The 21510-nt window shown below is 35.3% G+C and overlaps 1 protein-coding gene across 1 annotated transcript; it reads left to right on the top strand.

Moving 5' to 3' along the window:
• Window positions 1-5644: 5644 nt before the first annotated feature.
• On the top strand, window positions 5645-19891 carry LOC131938231 (uncharacterized). The gene is made up of 12 exons (XM_059296153.1): window positions 5645-5738; window positions 10519-10642; window positions 10940-11055; window positions 11402-11504; window positions 12182-12348; window positions 14846-14907; window positions 15566-15710; window positions 16692-16753; window positions 17066-17210; window positions 18376-18450; window positions 18570-18788; window positions 19589-19891. The coding sequence occupies exons 1-12, from the start codon at window positions 5681-5683 to the stop codon at window positions 19768-19770; spliced, it is 1458 nt and encodes a 485-aa protein (XP_059152136.1). The 5' UTR covers window positions 5645-5680; the 3' UTR covers window positions 19771-19891.
• The last annotated feature ends 1619 nt before the right edge of the window (window positions 19892-21510 follow it).

The following is a 21510-nucleotide window of genomic DNA, read 5'->3' as shown; positions in this document are numbered from 1 at the left end:
AGCTGAATTCTAAATGTAACTATAAAAATACGCTTGCGAAATTTATAACTTCTCTATTAAAAAAATTTTTTAAAAAATATGTACCTATTATTTCTGTAATAAATCCAAAACATGTTGTAATGAAACATTTAAAATTCAAAATTATACCTTTAAAGGCATTACAATTTTGTATTCAATGATCCTAATTATAATGAGATGAACTAAGACATGACGCTATGTGATATTAACACTAAATTTAATACCCAATTTATGAGCAAACAAAAATAAATAAATAAATCAGAAAACCTTCCTCTCTTATGATCAAAGATAATACATTAAGGGTCATCCATAAATGACAACACACAACTAGGGGTTGAAGGGGTTCATCCCTTTGTAAAAACTACGTCATTTATTTTATATATGTGACAATAGTGGAAGGGACACTACCCCCCCCCCCTGGTTTATATAAGTGGGAGGGGGTGGAGGGAAAAGGGTTGGGTGGGTAACCCACTGTCTCGATCCCGGATGTCTTACAAGAATGTCGGACGAACTAGTGCTTTTAAATTAGATTCAATGCGCTAGATTCGATCTTTTTATCTAACAACTTTCTTCAGTGGTGTAAGACGGCAAGTTGGCTGACTTCAGTTCGGATTCACACGCCTCAGTGAATCTGTCGCACAATCTTGACATTCTATCAGACACGGTCTACTGAAATAAGTGGAAATGCTAGTCAACAGGTCGAGGAACTGAGGCGTCTTACATCCGTGCCGTTTGATAGCAGATGTAAGTGCTATTCTCACATTGTCAACATTGCACAAGCATTACATCAACATTACATCAACAGCAGACAACATTACGTCAACAGTATTGAACATTACGCCAACACAACGTCAACACAACAGCAACATTATGTCAACATTACATCAACAGCAGTCAACATTACATCAACAGCAGTCAACATTACATCAACATTACTCCAACACAACGTCAACACTACAAGAACATTATGTCAACATTAGATCAACAGCAGTCAACTTTGCGTCAATATCACGTCAGCATTAGCTAAGACTATGGCAACATTATGTCAACATTCGTCTCAATTAATCCAGTTTTCAAACTAGAGCAAAGACAACCGCTATCAGTTTATATTTTCAGTTTTTAAACTAACCAAATCACATTTCTTGGCTTATAGTTTTAGTTGTACAGATGTAAAAAAAAAAGCAATTTAAAACTTTCAAAACAAGAAGTTTGAAAGTTCCGATGGTGGCTTAATTAAACATTTACTTAAGTTACATAAAAATGAAATTGTATTTTAAAAAAATCTTTTGTGATTTGATGGGAAAAAAAACCCTGTGAAATCAATTTAAATCAGGGTTTTGAAACTAAAAAGTTCAGAAAAAAATCTAAATCTTTTTATTTATTTTAACACGTTGTTTTCCTTCACATAGTCTGTGAGTGATTGACATTTTACAAATTTTAGAACCACTAATTTAGATTCAGAGATTTTTGTTCAACCTCTATAAATGTCGGACTTAAATAAAACAAACCAGTTACCGGACAGCATACCTTGGTACCATTTCACCGTAATGGTTCAAAGACATCGCACACTACCCGTCCCCCGCTACCAACCTTTGACCCCAATCCCCTTTACCTCACATTCAGCGATCTGCATGACTGGAGACAGCAACTTAATTTGGCCGTACGCGTCAAGAGCGCCATTGGTATACTTATCAGAGGCGAAGCTAGGGGAGGGCGGAAAGGGCGGTCGTCCCGGGCGCCGACCCTAAGGGGGCGCCAAAAGTAGTACAATACAATTTTTAAAATGCTCAATTTAAACTATGCTATTCAATTATACACGGTCAAAGTTAAGAAAGTAAGCTGCTAGAAGTCTTCACACACTGATTTAACGGTTTTCTACATCAATGGTCTCTTTGGGACCTTCATTTATAAAAAACTTGTTTTATCAGCATGTACACTTGACAACAGTTTCAAAATGTCTATCATCGACTCCACCCTCCCTTCTCCTGCTCCGCAAGCAGATTGAATACTGGCAGTACAGTAAACGCCGTAGACCGTAAAGATATTATTTAAGGTTCAGTTGAGAAAAAAAATCATGTGACATTTGACATGCAAGCCTTTTTTTTATAAACCAGCATTTACCCACACTTAACGAAATGCCCGCATAATACAGACTCTATTCAGTTTAAGTATGAGCTCTACAGGCTCTGATAGCTTTTAACCAAGAACATGAAAGACTATATACAAATCTTAGAACTCTTAGAATGTCATAGAACTCCCAATATTAAAACTTTGGAGTTCGTGACTACTACACAGCTTTTAGAAATGATTATTTCCGAAATCAACACAAGGCACATAGCCTTATATGTTCACGCAATTCATAACATGTTAGACCACAATGCTTTAGAAAACATAATTAATCCGATGCAAAGCCTGACAGCATTTCTAGCTATGTCATGAACCAACCAGCCCGATTTGTGGCAAATATGCTCCAGCTAGTCATACCGCACATAAATAGTTATAGCCGCAGCTACAGAATGACTTGCTTGGTCTAGGGTTTGTCTTCTTGGACATGAGGTCCCTTAATAGTTAATATTGCGTTTATTAATGTTATGTTATTATTATTGACTGACTGCCGATATTTGGCTCAGTGAAAAGGTTTAAAATTATGACTAAGTAATTAACTCAGTTTCACAATTATTTAACTTTTAATACATGAATTATTGGCATAAGATACAACTTAGAGTAGCCTGGAATGGGCGACTGGTCTTCAGGGCGGCGTGGTCACACTTGCTCACACACAGACCTCAGTACTGTCTAAGTTTTAGCCCCAAGCTGGCCGGCTGTAAAATACATGTGACAACTTCCTAACATATGTGTGATATACACATTCATTCAGACACATACAAGTTTACAATTGTTACCAAGATAATACATTTACATTAGCCTTCAATAAGGCCTACAATAAACATTACTAGAAAATATGCTTTTCATTCATACATTGTTTTATACTCATTCCATACTTATTAATTAATATTATAACATTACAGCTAATAAAAGTAAGTGTTAATTACCTTCCAAAGAAGCCACACAGTCCTCTACACACGTTGCCAAACGTACGTTTAATTTCTCCGAGGAGAACAAGTGCTGTAGCACCAAAATATGTATAATATGTTATGTTGGCTAGTGCCTTAGCACCAAAAAAACGTGTACCTCCGAAGAGGGGAGAAGGTAGATTGACCGGACTGTAGCGTCCCTACCCTACAGGTCACATGACTTAGGCTCCGCCCTCGTGACCGCAGTCTGAGGTCGAGGCCCGGTCAGCCTTACGATACCGCTGGACTCAGGTCCATGTGTGTACCGTTACCCGTGGGGTAGCAAGAAGGGGGGAGAGGTGGAGACACCTTGATAGATATTTATAATCTATCATAACACGCTTCAATGTTGAAACTGGTTTTGAACGACACATTATGTTGATAATGCAGGATATCAGGTTTTTCTGTATTTTGAAAATTGATATTTCTAGACATCAAATCAAGAAAAAACCTGTTCGGCTTAAAAACTGAAATCATATAATTTCTATTACAAAATAAGTACAAGCTCAATGATGTTATAATATTGGGTTTTATTGTAATCAGCAGAACATTTCGCATGAAATCAGCTCAGCCATCGAACTAGTTTCACGTCTTTTATTTTATTCATGACGACTCAATATGTTTACCCGGATGGTAGGCTATATTAGCAAAGTATATATAAAAATAAAACAAGTATTAAAATAAACCGTCGATGTAAAAAGAAATAAACACTGGTATATTAGCAAAGTAAATATAAATACAACAAGTATTAAAGTAAAACTTCGTAATAAAAAGAAGTAAAAATTTTAATGCACTAATAACAACGAATTACAAAAAAAAAATTACATTAAATAAACTAAGTTAAAGCAATGGTCGCGAAAATGAAGAACCGATGTTTTCACTGAATAAACATGTTTATTTTAATATTGCTAACTTCATTGCTTATTATTATAAATATATATATTTTTTCCTGCATTTTACGCCTATTACTGCAGTCCAGTCAGTTTAAGTAAAGTATATTTTCGGAGAAGAATATATCTAGAAAGACCGAAATATTTGCATAATACGTGGGTCAAAATTAAGAGTATATAGATTCTTACTGGTGCTAAAAAGCATGCTTCACTGTATTCTATTGGGCTTTATGCGCCTCGGAGAATTTAATGCATGACTTGTTCTTGGGTTTCAGACACGGTCCACTGATTCGATCATCCCACATCCTGTCAACAGGTTAAAAGCACAGAGTCTGTTTGGTGTGAGCGCATGGTGTTGAAAACTGCATGTCTGCACATGTTCAAAGTAGACAAAAAACTGTATAATAAGATGACGACATTTTTTGCGATTTTTAAAGCTACTCCAACGCTCTACTGTCCAATTTTGCTGAAGTTGTTAGTAGGGGGATGTCACACTTTTAGAACAACTGATTTCATTGCGAACATTAATATTTTGTCTCGTGACCTGCATTTCTTAGCTCAAACAACCCTAAACTTATCCCGAAAACATTGACAGCTAGACATCCCCCACCCCCTAAGTCACTGATGGCTTACTTCCCTTCCACAAGTCACCCTCCTGCCATCAACAGAACCCCCATACACCCCAATCCCACATCATCAACCGTGGATACCCCTGCTCCTCACCCTACATTTAGTTTTCCGCATGACTGGGGTACAACAAAGCAGAAACTACTTAACGGGGTTTTATGGAGGAGGGGGGGGGGCGTGAACTAAAGTGCTACACTCGGCTCATGGATCCAACTCAAAAACCAGGTCTTGTTAAAAACAAATCTTAAGTGTAGTAATAAAACGATGCCTTTTCTGAACTCCGAATGTGTTTCAGGTTGCGTATGAGAATGTTCAAATTTAATTTTAAACACATTCCTTAGAGAATAGTTTGAGGGTAGGGGGTCGGCGTCTAAATAGGGGAGGGGGTCGGCGTCTAAATAGGGGAGGGGGTCGGCGTCTAAATAGGGGCGGGGGTCGGCGTCTAAATAGGGGAGGGGGTCGGCGTCTAAATAGGGGCGGGGGTCGGCGTCTAAATAGGGGAGGTGGTCAGCGTCTGAACACTTACCATATCTACACTTGTGACAAATTAACTGTACACCTATGTGACAAGACTAGCTGCACCTACCTATGTGACATCGCTAATTACATACATATTATCCAACTGAAACCTTTAGTTATAACTCCCCCCCCCACCCTATAAATTAAAATTATCAGATAAGTTTTGTTCTGGGAACTATAAATAAATAACTATATATATATATATATATATATATATATATATATATATATATATATATATATATAAATATATATATATATATATATATATATATATATATATATATATATATATATATATATATATATATATATATATATATCTCCTGTACCACCTATCCTGTCCACCTTCTCCATCATGTACAACCTATCCGCCACTGTTGAATTCACCCGAGCGTGTCCATACAACTGCAACAGGGCTATTGAAATATTAACGCATGACTGAAGGCAGTAAAAAAGCATTTTATTATTCAAATTGTTTTCTCTAACCAAAGTCTAACGATTTGCCAGAAGATATTGATAGAGACAGAGTTCAAGACAGCAAATTTTAAGATGCGGATTTTCGTTTTAATCGTATTTCTATTCTGCGTTTTTCATCAAGCTAAATCAGGTAATCTACTTAGTTAATTAATTAATAACAGTTGTGTTATTATTGTTGTGATATATGGGGTCATTTATTTATGACGTCATCGAAAATTAAATTTTCGACCCTCCCACTCGTGTCTTATACCAAAAAACCCTCCTCCTCCCGGCAACATAAGTTTACTAGAGCTAAAACATAATTAACTATTTCAATTATTATTTATATATGAATTCAATCTTTTTGAGAGTGATTATTATTAGGCCTAAAAAGAAAAGCTAGAATCTACAGGATGTTGTGAAAATAAGTAGATCAAGTAGGCTCTGTTTTTAACTTCAACGAAACTTATTATTAATTTTATTAATTTTTCCATTCAAACTAAAAAAGTTCTGCAAAATAGGCTATATTGTTCACATATTTTACTTTCTCGTATACGAAGTATAGAGGAAGTATTATAATCGTACACAAAATCGAAATCGAGATTTTCACAAATCTCGAGCTTTTACACCTCCCTGAGTCGGAAAAAAACATAGTTTTGCAATTTTGTCCGTATGTCTCTCACTGTGAATACCGTTAAAGCTAGGTTGATGAAATTTTATATATAAATATTATATCTAATTTGTAGTTCTGTATCAACTTTTCAGCGGTTTCCGATAACCAAAAGGGGAACTTTTAGAAACCGGAACGAAAGTAAAATACCACTTCCGGTTATCGGAGACCACTCTAAAATTTTAAATAATTTAAGCATAAGATCCAATACCTATAGGTGAAATTTATTTTACCTAACTGAAACAGTACAAATGTTAAAGTGTTCACATAGTAATAGTGTAAAGTATCACATGCGGTTGCCAAAAATCGAACAAAAGTTGATTGAATACTGTACATACTGTTTAATACATTTATCAAATTTAAACGGTGCTCTAGTTATTGGTATTTAAGAAAACGGAAATAGAATATGTACCTTTTCCGGTTATTGGAAATCGTGTGAAAATTGATACGTAACTACTAATTTGATATAATGCTTATATATGAAATTTCGTCAACATAACTGAAAAGGTACTGAAAAATACATGTTTACAGACATTACAGACAAATGCAAAATCAACTTTTTCCGTTTCGGAAGGATGTAAAAAGGTCAAAGTTTGTCAAAATGTCTATTTAGATTTTTTGCACGATTACAATCCATCCGTTTTATTCCCTATATGATAAAGTAGGGAGGTGTAAAACGGCGTCAAAATATGTAATAATTAATTCAGCACGATTACAATACATCCTCTATGCCCTGTACACGAGAAAGTAAAAAAAAATACATTCCTATTGCACGACTGCCCTGGGATTGCTATCCTTCTTAGACTTTTATATAAGAATACACGAGAAAGTTAACGGGGACATCACCCTCGCAATGTTTACAACGATTTCGAGATGTGTTATAGGCTGATGTGTTACGTGAGAGAGGGAAGAGGAGGTAAAAATCGTTAGAAATCGTGACGTCGTTTAAGGCTTGGATGACCCCAGTATAGGTAAAAATCAAGTGATTTATTTGCCCGTTGAGTTGGATTTTTTTTGTTTGACGTCATAACTTTACATCTTATATTCAGGATGCACGTTTTATATCCGTTTTAAATGTGAGTGCGTCGATGTTCAATTTAACAATGATCACACCCCCCTCCCAATTTGCACCCGTCCACAAAAGTCTTTTTAATGGATCCCCCTTCCCACGTGAACGTCATACAAGGATGACACATAGGATATATTAAAGTAGGGGTCGGTAAAGCTCATGGTTGCTAAACCGAAAAGTCTCGAGTTCGAACCCTCGGGCAGATGAGGCTAGTTAGCTTGGGACAGCCACTCTACTAGGATAAACAACTCCAAAATCAAAGAACTGCTGCCTTGTAGTTTGTTGGTTGGACAAAGGCAACGGAAGCAAATAAGAAAAGCAGGCTGAATTCGGAGTCAATGGCCTCAATGGCGCATAACCAGTTGACACGTAATCCTTAATTGTGATGGAAGCATGGTCGAGTCGGCAAAAGCTCATGGTTGATAAATTCGAAAAAAGTCTCGAGTTCATACCCTCTGGCAAATAAGGCTCGATCCCTCCCAACACTAAAAAAAAAATTAAGAACGAAGAAGAAAGAAGAAGAATATATTAAAGTTGACATAACCTATTTGAACAAACTTCATCACCGGGCAGATTCCAGCATAATAATCCGGGTAAGCAGGCGCTAAAATTTGGGTTTGTAAAGATGTTTTGTCTCCCTTGGCAAAATGCCTAAATTTTTAATATCACTGCATAGCTTTCCTAAAAACGTTTTTTATATACCACATGGCTATTACCACTCTATTCATACCACTCAACCACAGCCACTTAGCCACTACCACATAACCCTACCACCCCTCCTCCCCTGATAAACTGCATGCAATATCGCAATAATTGACATTAGAAACCTGCACACAAAGAGTGTACGGACGACTGATCAGACATCAAATTTGAAATACATAGAGTCTGACAAATATGGGAGATCTTCGCCAGATATTTATTCAGAGGATAAGTTAAACATTGCATATCGTTTAATTGTACAAAGACGCGGGTCATTTTAAACACAAATTCCCAGATATCTTTGTAAAGTCTGTTTTTTTATCGCAGGATGGCAGTCGAGATAGTAGCACACGAGCAACTGGTTGAATGGCATCAATGTTTCTTTTAGATATTCTTCTCCGGGGAGGGAGGCAATTGAAACTTTCGTGTGTGTGGGATGGGGGGGGGGGGGGGTGGGATAAACTTCAGGGGAGGGGAGACACTGGCTAAATTATATAATTTCAAAATAAAACATGTTCTATTTTGTTCGTCTGAACGTTGAGGGGTAGGGCGACTACCCACCCCCATCATCCCCTCCCCAGATAGTACTCTCTGCTCCAGGCTATACCTACACTACAATGACGTCAGTAGCAGATACAGATATAATGCAGATGTTGCATATCTGTGACACCTCTCACAATGGCGGGAAATGCGGTTTTAAGTGGTGAAGACGATATGACGTCAGATCGTGCACCTCACCTCTTGTACCCAATTAGCCACTTACATGTGGATGTTACACGCAGAGTTTCTTCCAGGCATATCTTCGGGGGGGGGGGGGGGAGCAGAGCCCCCTGAAAAAAAGTCTACCTCCCCCCGAACGACATGGAATCTATATAAAGAACATATACTTTTACCAGTGTCCGCCCCACCCCCACCCCCCCCCCACGGAAAATGTTGACCACCACCCCCCTCCCCGAAAATATCAAGTGCCCCCCACCCCCCGGAGAAAAAAGTCTGGAATAAACACTGGTTACACGTGATGAGGCTCCTTCAATTGTGTGGACATTTGATAAAAATGTGAAGACTGAGTGAAATATATAACGTTATATAACCTATATATCGGAGAAAGTCGTTACTCAATGAAACCTCAGGGAAAAAGCTAATGACAGCCCCGAATCCCTTCAGAACAAAACAGAGGCTGATATTCTCTTGATAAACAGTGAATGTTTATAATAATAGTTGGCAAATTCGTCAGCAGCAAATCTTTTGCATGGTTTTTTCATCGAATTTGGAAAACTGGAGTCGTTCTAAATGACATCGTTGAGGACTAGAAGGTGATCGTAAATGAACACCTTATTATAGAAATGCAAAACTTAAATAAAACCGGAGTGATCTCCCCAAAACTTTCTCGAATATTCTTATATAAAATAACAGGGGATGGGAACTCGGGCTATAGACATGATTTTTAATCCATTTTAAATACTTAAAGTTTTAAAAATAGAATAACATCTCGTAGACAAATTAATTGCCCACCAAGTGAACTCCAAATAAAAAAGTGCATAATAGTGCACACAATTATCAGTACTTTAAAAATTTACATTAGTTTTTTGATAAATCGGAAATAGCGTAAATTAGTACTTGCAATCAACGGAAATTACTCAAAATTTAACAGAAGGTAGAGAATTAGATCTTTTACTTACATGTGAAATTTCATTTATCTATCTGAAATACTACTCAAGTTATAAGCTTTTGAAAAACTCAAAGTAGGAAAAGTACCACTTCCGGTTATTGGAAATCGCTCAAAAGTTGATGCGGATCTACAATTTTGATAAAATACTTATATATATAATTTCATCAACCTAGCTGTAACGGTACTCATGTAATCGTGTTTACACACGGACAGACACACGCACAGACAGACACACAGACATACGGACAAGATTGCAAAATTATGTTTTTCCGTATCAGTGAGGTGTAAAACGTCGAGATTTGTAAAAATCTCGATTTTGTTTGCACGAATACAATACTTTCTCTATACTTCGTATATACGAGGAAGTAAAAAAATGCGTAGACCATATCTCATAAACTTTAAAAGGCGGGTAACATTTACCCCATATCGTTTTTATCTGACGATTGGGAAGCTGCTCCGAAAAATGAAAATTTCTTTTACGAATATATATATATATATATATATATATATATATATATATATATATATATATATATATATATATATATATATATATAAAAATTGGAGATTTTATCGGCTAACGCGTGTGTCTGCATTTGTAAAAATCTATATGTATATAATATAATGTATATAATATAACGCTGCTGGTAGTGCGTCAGTCCTTCCTTCCTTCATCGCTATATATTTTGGAACCATTAAAGTAAACTTCGCACCATGATACATTAAAGCGCCTCTTCTTGTTACAACAGCCTCATATATTAAGACTCTCTAGCCGTCTCTGGCTTGCTCATTGATGCCTTATTTGTCTCTCCCTGCTCCAACAGACACGTGCCCAGAAACCACGGCCGCTGATGCCTGCCTGGCTCAATTTGGGAGTGATGTTCAACAGTTCAATGATTTTAGCTACATACTTCAGAACTCAGTGACGATATGGGCATCAATTTGCACGTATGTTGATGTTATTGGTAGTTCTTGTATTTTAGTATTTATTGTCCCTGAACGAGAGTTTCGTATTAGTGAGATCGAGATATTGATAGAGTTAGATATGATAGTGATATATATATTGAGATAGTCAGCGTCAGTTCAAAGTGTGGCTAACCAAAATGTATGTATTAGGAGATATAAATAGTTGAATCGTTTTTAAATCCTAGTTACTTGTAGGTAACCAGTATTCCTTGCTTGTGAGTGCTGATCAATTCTAAATAGCTCCGTTCTATTTATTTACATCGTGAGTTATTGTTCCAGGAACGCCGGCTGTGTCGTTAAAGTTCTAGACAACTGCCCTAGAGGACCAGTCTGGGAGCCGTACTTGATCCAAGCTAACATCCTGGAATTCTTTTGCGCAGAAGAACGATTTGCTAGTGAGTGACAAGCGGAGATAGAGATTCATTCTCCTATATTGAAAAAAAGCCTACACGTAGACTAGTACTAGAACTGTGATGTTTTAAAATAATGATTTTAACCCTCAACTTGAAGTAGTTTGGTTTTTGTTTGATGTTGTGTGCTATTGAAAGTGCGGATAGCCAGATTTTTACAATATATTCTGAACCTTAGCAATCTTAAGTCACAGATTTAATTTAAAAAAGCAAATAAAATCAATAAGTCCATATTGAATCACATAGTTGGTCATAGATTATATCAAAATGTAAATCATGAAATGTATCAAATATTGAATCACATAACAAGTACACTTCGCTGCTATTTCAGGTGCTTTTAGTTTCCTGGAGTGCGCGGGAGGTAGTGGCCAGGAGGCTCAGGTGCAATCAGATTTTTCGTCGTGTTTTAGTCTAAGTCGTGCTGACCCCTGTCAGTAAGTACATTTGTTATAGCATTTTTGTAATCCTATCCGGCTTGTCATTTTGTTCAAGAATACGTGTTTTAGTATATAAGTATATATGTTATGATTTAGTGCAAGTATATCTTTTATAATGTTTTGTAAGTATGTCTTTTTTATAATTGTGTAGTAATATATATTTAATATTTTTGTGTAAGTATATATATATATATATATATATATATATATATATATATATATATATATATATATATATATATATATATATATAATTTAGTGCAAGTACTTTTGTTATATCCGTTGGTGTATTTATGTTAAATCATTTGACAAAAACTGATCAATAAATATATAAAGCGTGGGTTTTGAAAAAATATTCTGGTAGAAATTTCTAGAAGTTATGAAAATGGATATTGCACACCAAACTATATTTTGGCTTATTAGCAACACAATCACACGCAGTGAAATGGTCGAAAAAAAAGTGTAGATTTTACACGATAAAAACGAAATGAACTGAGTTTATTTTTTAATTAGTAAAAATCCAAACAGAAAAGAAAAGTTAAAAAATAGATCTACACACTTTTCGAACTATAGATAAGTCTTTATTTTCGTCTTTTATAAACTCTAAAACAATTGTAATGTAATTTAAAATCATAAAACGTATCGATTAAACTCACTATGCTTCAATATTTCAGGTTTTCTGTTGAGATCAAACAATGCTTGGCTAATGCCGCCATTACTGGCTGCAAAGCCGGTGATCTTGCTTTATTCACCGAATATGCCAATGGCATAATGGATCGCTATGACAATTATTACTGCGGCCCTACCACACCTGCCGCCGCAACGACAACAGCTGCAGGGGGTGCGTAAGATGCTTTGTCTACTTTATGATATTTAAGTCTACTTGATTTAGGTGTTAAAGTCTATTTGCTCTTGATGCTTAGTCTAATTTATTATGATTCTTTGTCTACTTGATTATAATGCATAAGTAACCTATAGGTCATCCGCGCATTGTAAAATATCAGCCTCGGTAACTTCTTCGTTCTTAATTTTTAGCGTTGGAAGGGATCCCCTCCGAAACAATTAAGTATAGGCCTACGTGTCAGCAGGTTACGTGTCAACTGGTTATGCGCCATTGACGTCATTGACTCAGATTTCATCCTGCTTTTCTTTTTGCATTTGTTTACATAGCCTTATTCCGACCAATAACAAACTACAAGGAAACAGTTGTTTGATTTTGGAGTTGTCTCTCCTAAAATAGTGACTGTCACCAGCTCACGAGCCTGATGTGCCCAGAGGTTTGAACTCTAGACTTTTCGGTTTAACAACCGTGCTAGCTTTACCAACTCGACCACGCAGACAACTTGATCATATTTTTTTTAATTATTCGGAGTAAACTTAAAAACATATCGCGACTAATAATATACATGCAAACGACACGCAAAACTTAATTCGCGACACTTTCAGAACACAATACGCAACAAGTGACGTATAAAGCACTTTACAGCAATACGTACATAACACGACAGTCCAATTAAATGACAGAGTATAATAATATTATAGGATATATAACAACACATGGAAAACAGTATGCTCAAAGTTGTGTTTATAATACTACCACGTGCCAACACTAAATAAGTAATTAGTAGTATATGACGTTACATATTTGCGGGGTAGAGCCCACTGATACTTTGTAAGAGGTACACTTCGTTGGAGAGGAGAAAATGGCTATAAAATATGAGACGCAGCATATATTTTGCATACAGGAGAGCTAAAATGATACTCCATGTGTGTATATGCCTTTGTGTGTTTCTGTCGTATAATTTTCTACTCACCCACAACACATCAATAGCGAATCTGCCGTCTCCCGTCACTACAAATCTTCTGTACTCACCTCTCAGCGTCTTGCTTCTACGTGTTTCTTTGCGTTTCGTTGTTTCTTTGTCCCTCTACGTGTGTCTCCGTGTTTTTCCCTGTTGCTTTTTGTTTCTTCACGTTGTAGATAGTTTTTTTATTCTGTTGTTCTTCCAGCTAGCATTTGATGTATGTTCCACTGCCGTCAGACCCCGCAATGGGGGCGGGGGGGCAGGCCGTTTAGGGGCCCACGGCTGACCATAACTAATGTTTTTAAAAATTTTGAATTTAATTTTCGTGCATTTTTGTCTTGATATTTGGTTTGTAAAAGAAAAACACTGTTGCTCGGTACGATTATTTTTTTTTACAGTCACTATACCACGCTCTTCAGCAAAAAATAGTAGAGCTAGTTAACGTAACTAGCTTTCTAACTTTAAAAAAAATGTTACACAATTGTACAATGCAATTTAGTACAATTAGTTTCTTTTCTAAGTGCTAAAGGTTCTTTACTCAAAATCCAGTGTAATTTTGCGATTTTAGTTAGTCTAAAAGCGCCCCCCCCCCCTGCACCATCTTAATTAAAGTCACTAACGTATTTTACTGTTAAACAAACTGTTTTAATACAATTGGTTGTTTTTATAAGTGGTAACGTGTATCGACTCACCAATATAGTGTAAATTCTTCCGATTTTAGTCTCGAAAAAGCGCCCCCCCCCATCTAGGTAAAGCTGGAAAGCGGTTTTGCTGGTCACTGCTTCTTAAGAGTATATGTTTTACAGAATTTTTCAAGGTAGAAAACAGTTTAACCAGTATGAAAAGGCGTGTTCTTAACTTAGACTGTCTATAATTCAAAACTGTAGAATAAAATCAGCTTTAAAAAAAAATTTCCACCCCCTTTTGGCGCCCCCTAGGGTCGGCGCCCGAGGCGACCGCCCCCCCCCCTCCCTAGCCACGCCTGTGGCTGAATGGGGCCAGCTCGTGTGTTGGAAAACCTCTGATTTATTCGTGTACCAGATGGAAAATTTTCTTAAAAATTTGTTTTCCATATATATATATATATATATATATATATATATATATATATATATATATATATATATATATATATATATATATATATATATATATATATATATATATATATATATATATATATATATATATATATATATATATATATATATATATATATATATATATATATATATATATATATATATATATATATATATATGGGCCTAAGGGGGGGGGGGCTTTTTTTTCTAGTTCCGCCACTGGTTACACTCTTTTGGATTCATGTATATATATATATATATATATATATATATATATATATATATATATATATATATATATATATATATATATATATATATATATATAATGAATTATATTTACGTTTTTAAGTGCGTATGTATGTGCGCTTATGCGAATGAATCTATGTAGGCCTACACATTATTTATTATATATCATTTTCAAGTGCATGTTTACACCATTTATTTTCAGCATCCCAATGTACAGCCTTAAGAGGTGTGGGAACGGTTACTCCACCTGTACCTACCAACAAGGTAATATGGAGCTTTAACGTTACTCTAGATTTGACGCATTCAGTGGGAGTTTTTAAACTTATTTCCTATTGACTTTATAGTAGGTAATTTAGGAGGAATTTAGCGTTAATCTTTTTGAAGGTACCGAACTCAAACAACTAGACGATCCCAATCACCAAACGTTTTTGATAGAAAAAAAAATATTTTTATTTTACTTTCTCTCATAAAGAGTATAGAGAAAATATTGTAATCATGCTGAATAATTAACATATATTTTGACAGTTTTTGATAGTTATGGTATACGGAACATAATGAATGTATTGTAATCGTTCAAAAAATCTAAATCGAGTTTTTGACAAATGTAATGTTTCCGGTGCTGGGAATTTGCAATCTTGTTTGTCTGTGTCTGATTATGTGAACACGATAACTAAAGTATCGTTATATTAGGTTGTCAAAATACCTTATATAAGTATATTCAAGGTGTTGCCGTGGTCGTGTCGGTTTTTTGATAAGCTGCCTGTCAATTTTCGAACAGCCTCCGGTAATAGGAGCAAAAGTGGAAAGTGCTTTCTGTGTTCGGCAAAATGGGTCTTGGACACGAGAGGAGTTAAATTAAAACTTGATTCTGTTTCTGCTTTACGACAGAAGATGCTATTTTATTATTTGTCTATTAAAACAGGCCTGCTTCGAAGCATGCGCAGCTGACCCCCAATGTTACCAGTACACGTTTGAAAACGGCGCGTGCAGTTATCAGATTGTGAGTTTGGATGCCATGAACACAGTGGACAATGTCGACACCTATGCATACGTCTACTGCAACTGTAGTGAGTATTTCAGTAGCTTTCATACGTTTGTTTGTTTGTGGGTAACTGTAGTGAGTAATTTCAGTAGCTTTCATAGGTCTGTTTGTCTGTTTGTGGGTAACTGTAGTGAGTATTTTAGTATCTTTTAAAAGGTCTGTCTGTTTATGGGTAACTGTAGTAAATATTTTAGTAGCCTGTTTGTGGGTAGGTTAGTTGTGGCAGTACTAAACACTATTTTCAACTATTTTTAATACAAAGGATTCTTTCATACTTTTCGCAAACGTTCAATGCAGAGGCGTAGCGAGGAGAGGGGGGGGGCAGGGGGTACGGCTAGCCAACAATCTTTCTTCCACACTTTTTTCTCTGGGGGGAGGGGCACTTTATATTTTCGGGGGGAGGGGTAAAGATTTTCCGGGAGGGGGGGGGGTGCGGACACCGGTAGAAATATATGTTTTCTATATAAATTCCATTTCGTTCGGGGGGGGGGGGGGGGGGTAGAGTGCCGAGACTACCGGGTTAAAAGATTTTAAAGCTCATTTCTAAGCAGCAATTTTGAATTATCCACAGTCAATATACAGAGAATAGACTTCTACCTGGTATTGCTGACTTACCAACTGTTTTCTACGTCGATAAAATAGGAGAAAATTACTGATAATAAGTGCCCCTTTCTAGAGAACACCTCATATAAGTGTGTTTCTATACAGCAATTCTCATATAAATCTGTAGCATGTAAAACTTTTAACCGTGACGTCAGACCGAAAGACACTAGTCTTGTCTAAAAGCAATAATGAACGATTGGAAGTTATTGCAGAAAGTGACAAAGTTCAATAACACGTTTAACAGAGATATATCAATACAAACGCCTTTCGGACAAGCGTCTTTTGACATTTTCTGTAGACCCATCCGGAAGAATACTAGGCGTATGGGTATTAGTCAAGCTAGAGTTGAAATACATGTATTAAACAAGAACAATTATATTCTATTTGTATTTTAATTACATAGATAAAGTCTGCAAAACTGGAAAAAACCAAGGAAGATTAGACACAGAAGCGACTACAAATCAGGTAAAGAAAAACTAATTTGTTTAAACTTTTCGGTAATTATATTTGTTTTTATAAACTTGTTATCACAGCTGTGATGTAGGACACGCCATCATTACCTGTTGTCCGTTGACGAATCTAAAATTGTTCTTAAACAAACCAAAAAAATTATCAATTGATTTTCTTTAATAGTAAGCCTACTGGTCAATGTTGGCAGTTACTTTAGTTTGTTCTCCAATCGATTTTGGTATTAATTATAGGTTGTAGTTGCCGCAGCTAACAAATCAGCCAGTTTTGAGCTATCTAAAAACAAATGTAAATGTTTCCTTTTACCAGGCATGTTTTCAAGCTTGCTCCAACAACCCGAGGTGTTTTCTCTACGATTATTATCAAGGTGCTTGCAAGCTGTATGGAGCTGACGGGGATGCCGTGGACACAGTGACCAACCAGAACACGCAGGCGTTCGTCTACTGCACGTGTGGTCAGTGTTTATACAGCACGGGAATTCGTGGCGTTAAGTTATGACTTGCTAATTATAATCTCGGGATTTAAGCCACAGCATCATTAGAAAGTATATCGTTTGATAATTATAGGCTTCCAAATAAGTGGAAGAGACACATTTGGTACATAGTTTTCATTAAGCGCAAATGTTATTTTATTTTACGTTGCCAGCTTTTAATTATTACGCGCGTACGCATTTATTTATAATTAGCGTACTCGTCCTGTGCGTTGTTGTGATCTATTTCTACACACAGAGTGACGCAAATTTTATAAGGATGTCATCAACCCGTTACTAATCGTTTATTTTTAGACTATCACATTGTTTTCTAGAACATATTTATTTATGTAACAAAGCTCGCTTTTATATTTCATGGATCATAGTACTTGGGTGCAGATTTGTCCAGACTAACGCCCAGACGCCCCGGGGCGTTCTGAAAGAAACCGTTTGTAAATTAATCTTCCTCCGTAATAGAGAGGTAGAACACTCCAGATATGCCAGACAAGTGGCGGGGGGTTCTCATGAGCTTTAGGTTACATTACAAATTGGGTGCCGAGTGCGACCCGTGGTTCTTCTTAATCATGAAAGTAGTGGCCCAGAGTGTCCCTTTTGTAGATGCCTTTTAAAACTCCAGGGGCGCCGAACGATTTAATTTAGTCAACGATTAAAGTAGCCCACTTTATCCATAGTCTATTACACACTTTAAAACAAATGAAAATAAAATTGGGTTAAAGAAGAAGCCAGGGAAGCCAAATGCCACCCTACGAACGATTCAAACGTCCGAAATTTTAATTTTATTCACATAAACATCTCCTGAAGTATTCTCAACAGCTTCCCATGGCTTCATGGAGACAGTACGAATGGTGTCATAAAATACAGACACACACCTAAACATACCCACCCACACAACCGCAGACATAAGATATTTTCATTTTTATAGATTTATTGAACTAATGTTTTGGTCTTAAGTGAAACTGTTTTAATAAAAAAAATCACATCTGCTTTCAGTAAATGAATCGCTACACGTTGAGAATTCTTCAACGTATTATAATTATAAAATATTTCTTTAATACAAATAAATTTAAAATAGTTTAAAGGATTATCAAATTATAGTTGTAAGCTTTTTATAATTTTATTTACCGACCAGATGCAGCAGATGCCGACACAACGCAGAATCCAGCTACAACCACTACAGCAGCAACAACCACTGTAGCTGCAACTGGTACCGCCACACAGTTTATTATTACATATAAGTTATAATATTATTTATTTATTGTATGCGTGTGTGTTTGTTTGTAGACGTGTATATTTGTAAGTTTAATTTTTTACTTCTCGATGTAGCAACGACACGAACAACAGCTATCACCACCACCAAAACCACAACACGAGCCCCAGCCCAGCGCTACTACGACTGCCACAGCTGTACCAGCGGCTGCAGCAGCAAGAAACAGAACTACCTGTGTCCTGCCAATGGGAAAATAAAGACTGGGACCAACACACGTTTTGTCAGGTGTAAGGGACCCTGCATGTCTTCTGTCAACAAAACACCTTTTGGTGGAGGTGAGTGTTAACACTCAGTTTGTGGCGTACAAATAATTGTTTATGGAATCTAAAAAAAATGTAAGAAAATAAAGTTACAAAATTAATAAACCCCAGACCAAACACATAAAAGAAAATAAGTATTTTGGTTTTTACTACTGAAAGTTTTTACTACCGTAATCATGCTAGTTTTTTTTTTTTTAAATCGACTTCTACAAAGTTTGTATTGTTTTACGGGAGACTTACAATCTGAAACAAGTTTGTAACAAATTTACATCAACTGAACTTATTTCAACTTTTTGAATATGTTTCGTTATTTTAATTTTATTTGAAGTTAATATGAGAACAAACAAACAAAAATGAAGTGTTTTGCCAATTTGTAAATAAGTCATTATTTATAACCGTTAAATTTAATAACACATTTCAAATGTTACTATCGTTTGTATATATATATATATATATATATATATATATATATATATATATATATATATATATATATATATATATATATATATATATATATATATATATATATATATATATATATATATATATATACATACATATATATATATACATACATATATATATATATATATATATACATACATATATATATATACATATATATATATACATACATATATATATATATATATATATATATATATATATATATATATATATATATATATACATATATATATATATACATATATATATACATGAATATATACACGTTCGAAAAGGGTACCTTACTTATACTTCATCTTCTTCAATTTAAAGTATCTATGTTAGTAAGTTTTTTTTCACACTAGATGTGGTCCGTGGCTGTTCAGACGGCAAGTTCCCAGGTCTACGTATCCCAGCCAATGGCTGCCTGACTCACAAGAAGGAAGTTACGTGCTTTTGTACTGGTGACCGCTGTAACACCAGAAACATGGTGCAGGAGCAGAGCAGGATGGGATATGGATGGTGGATGTGGCGTGGACACCACTAATAGGTGTAAATAAGACAAAATAGAAAAAGCGGCGAGATTTTCTATGTACAATTATAATCACTTTCTATATTTCTATCTTGTAGATATCTCACATATAGAGCAGTTTCACTTATAGGACATTGTTTTTACTACTAAAAGAAAATAAAGTCTGATATTTTGAAATTTTGATTACATTCAGAAAAGCTGCTGAAATGAAATAAAAAATATGAATAAAGTATTAATTAAAAGTTTGACAAGTCTGCCCTATATTTATATGTCTTACGGTATCTTTTTAAAACATGCATTTTTTCAATCTACTTGTTGGCTGAAATCTGAGCTAAATGGCAAGTATCCAACAAACACGACCCACATATAGTATACTTATTCGTACTTATTCGTACTTATTCGTTTTTACTATTTGAACATTGTATATTTCGACTAAAAGAAATTTATCCAGTGAAAACAGCTGAAATTATATAAGAAATTTTATAATATAGTTTAAATTAAAAGTTTTGAAAGTCTGATTTAGTTGTTTTTTTTCAATAACTGTATGAATACATGACTTTGAATAAGAATTTATACGGTGTCTTTCTTTTATTAATTAAAACGAGCTTTTGTTAAATCGAAACCAAGTATTTCATATAGTTTTACTATACACAATCAAACTATTTAAATACGTTAGGAGTTCATTGCACATTAAAATTTAAGACTTTTTATTTTAGCATGGAAAAACATTAGCTCCAAAATCTCATCCATATAACTATATTTAAATTATCTCATAATTATTCTTCACATATCTCATTAAGACATGGTGTTAAGGACGGATTTTTTTCTCTCTGATGAGTGCGCATACGTTGAACCGTAGTAGGTGCAACCTAATTTCTAGCACTCAACTGATTGAAAAATGTTACTTCAAAAGTACACTTGCGAAATTTATAAATTCTCTACTAAAATCTATAGGATATTAACACAGAATTTAATACCCAATCTACTGGCAAAAAAAAAATAAAAAATAAATCAGAAAATCTTTATCTCTTATGATCAAAGATAACGAATTAGGGGTCAACCATAAATGACAACACACAGCTAGCGGATGACGGGGTTTGAACGTTTGTGACGATTTGTAGGATAATAAAATCAAATTATATAACTATAGCACTATCCCTACCCAATTTAGAAGCTAATAACTAAAAAAACTAGGTCACTAAATTCAACTTAATACACACTGACACATAAAAAATGCTTTATGAATAAAATAACAATTAGTATTGAAAATATTCGAAAAAATTGCACTTTGGTAGTGGAAAGCATGGAACCACTGCCACGGGGCTGGCCACATCACAGTTGTGAAGCTGGCCCTTGTGACAGCTGTGTCTATACGTTCTACCTCACCTATTCTCATAGTTTTATCTTGTTTCAAGTTGTTTTTTACAGTATAATATTTTTATTAGTTATGAAAATAAACTAATATAATTATTATGGGAATAACGTGCCGGATCCTTATATTAAAAGAGCCGAACTGAAACCCTAGATACACCAGTGAAACCCTAGATACACCAGTTTAACCCAAAATACACCGATGAAACCTTAGATACAAGAGTGAAACCCTAGATACACCAGTGAAACCCTAGATACACCAGTGAAACCCTAAATACACCGATGAAACCTTAGATACAAGAGTGAAACCCTAGATACACCAGTGAAACCCTAGATACACTAGTGAAACCCTACATACACCAGTGAAACCCTAGTTACAATAGT

Source organism: Physella acuta, unplaced genomic scaffold (assembly GCF_028476545.2).
Source record: "Physella acuta isolate Inbredline_101_S28 unplaced genomic scaffold, ASM2847654v3 ptg000239l, whole genome shotgun sequence".
Taxonomy (NCBI): domain Eukaryota; kingdom Metazoa; phylum Mollusca; class Gastropoda; family Physidae; genus Physella; species Physella acuta.
The sequence above is the reverse complement of the archived record's forward strand: the minus strand, read 5'-3'. Positions and strand labels throughout refer to the sequence as shown.

What these genes read in the sequence shown, in the direction of transcription:
- LOC131938231 (XM_059296153.1), top strand. Translation starts at nt 5,681, where the DNA reads ATGCGGATTTTCGTTTTAATCGTATTTCTATTCTGCGTTTTTCATCAA. An exon ending in ATATGGGCATCAATTTGCAC is followed by an intron (nt 10,643 to 10,939) that starts GTATGTTGATGT and finishes TTATTGTTCCAG; the next exon opens with GAACGCCGGCTGTGTCGTTA. An exon ending in AGTCGTGCTGACCCCTGTCA is followed by an intron (nt 11,505 to 12,181) that starts GTAAGTACATTT and finishes TCAATATTTCAG; the next exon opens with GTTTTCTGTTGAGATCAAAC.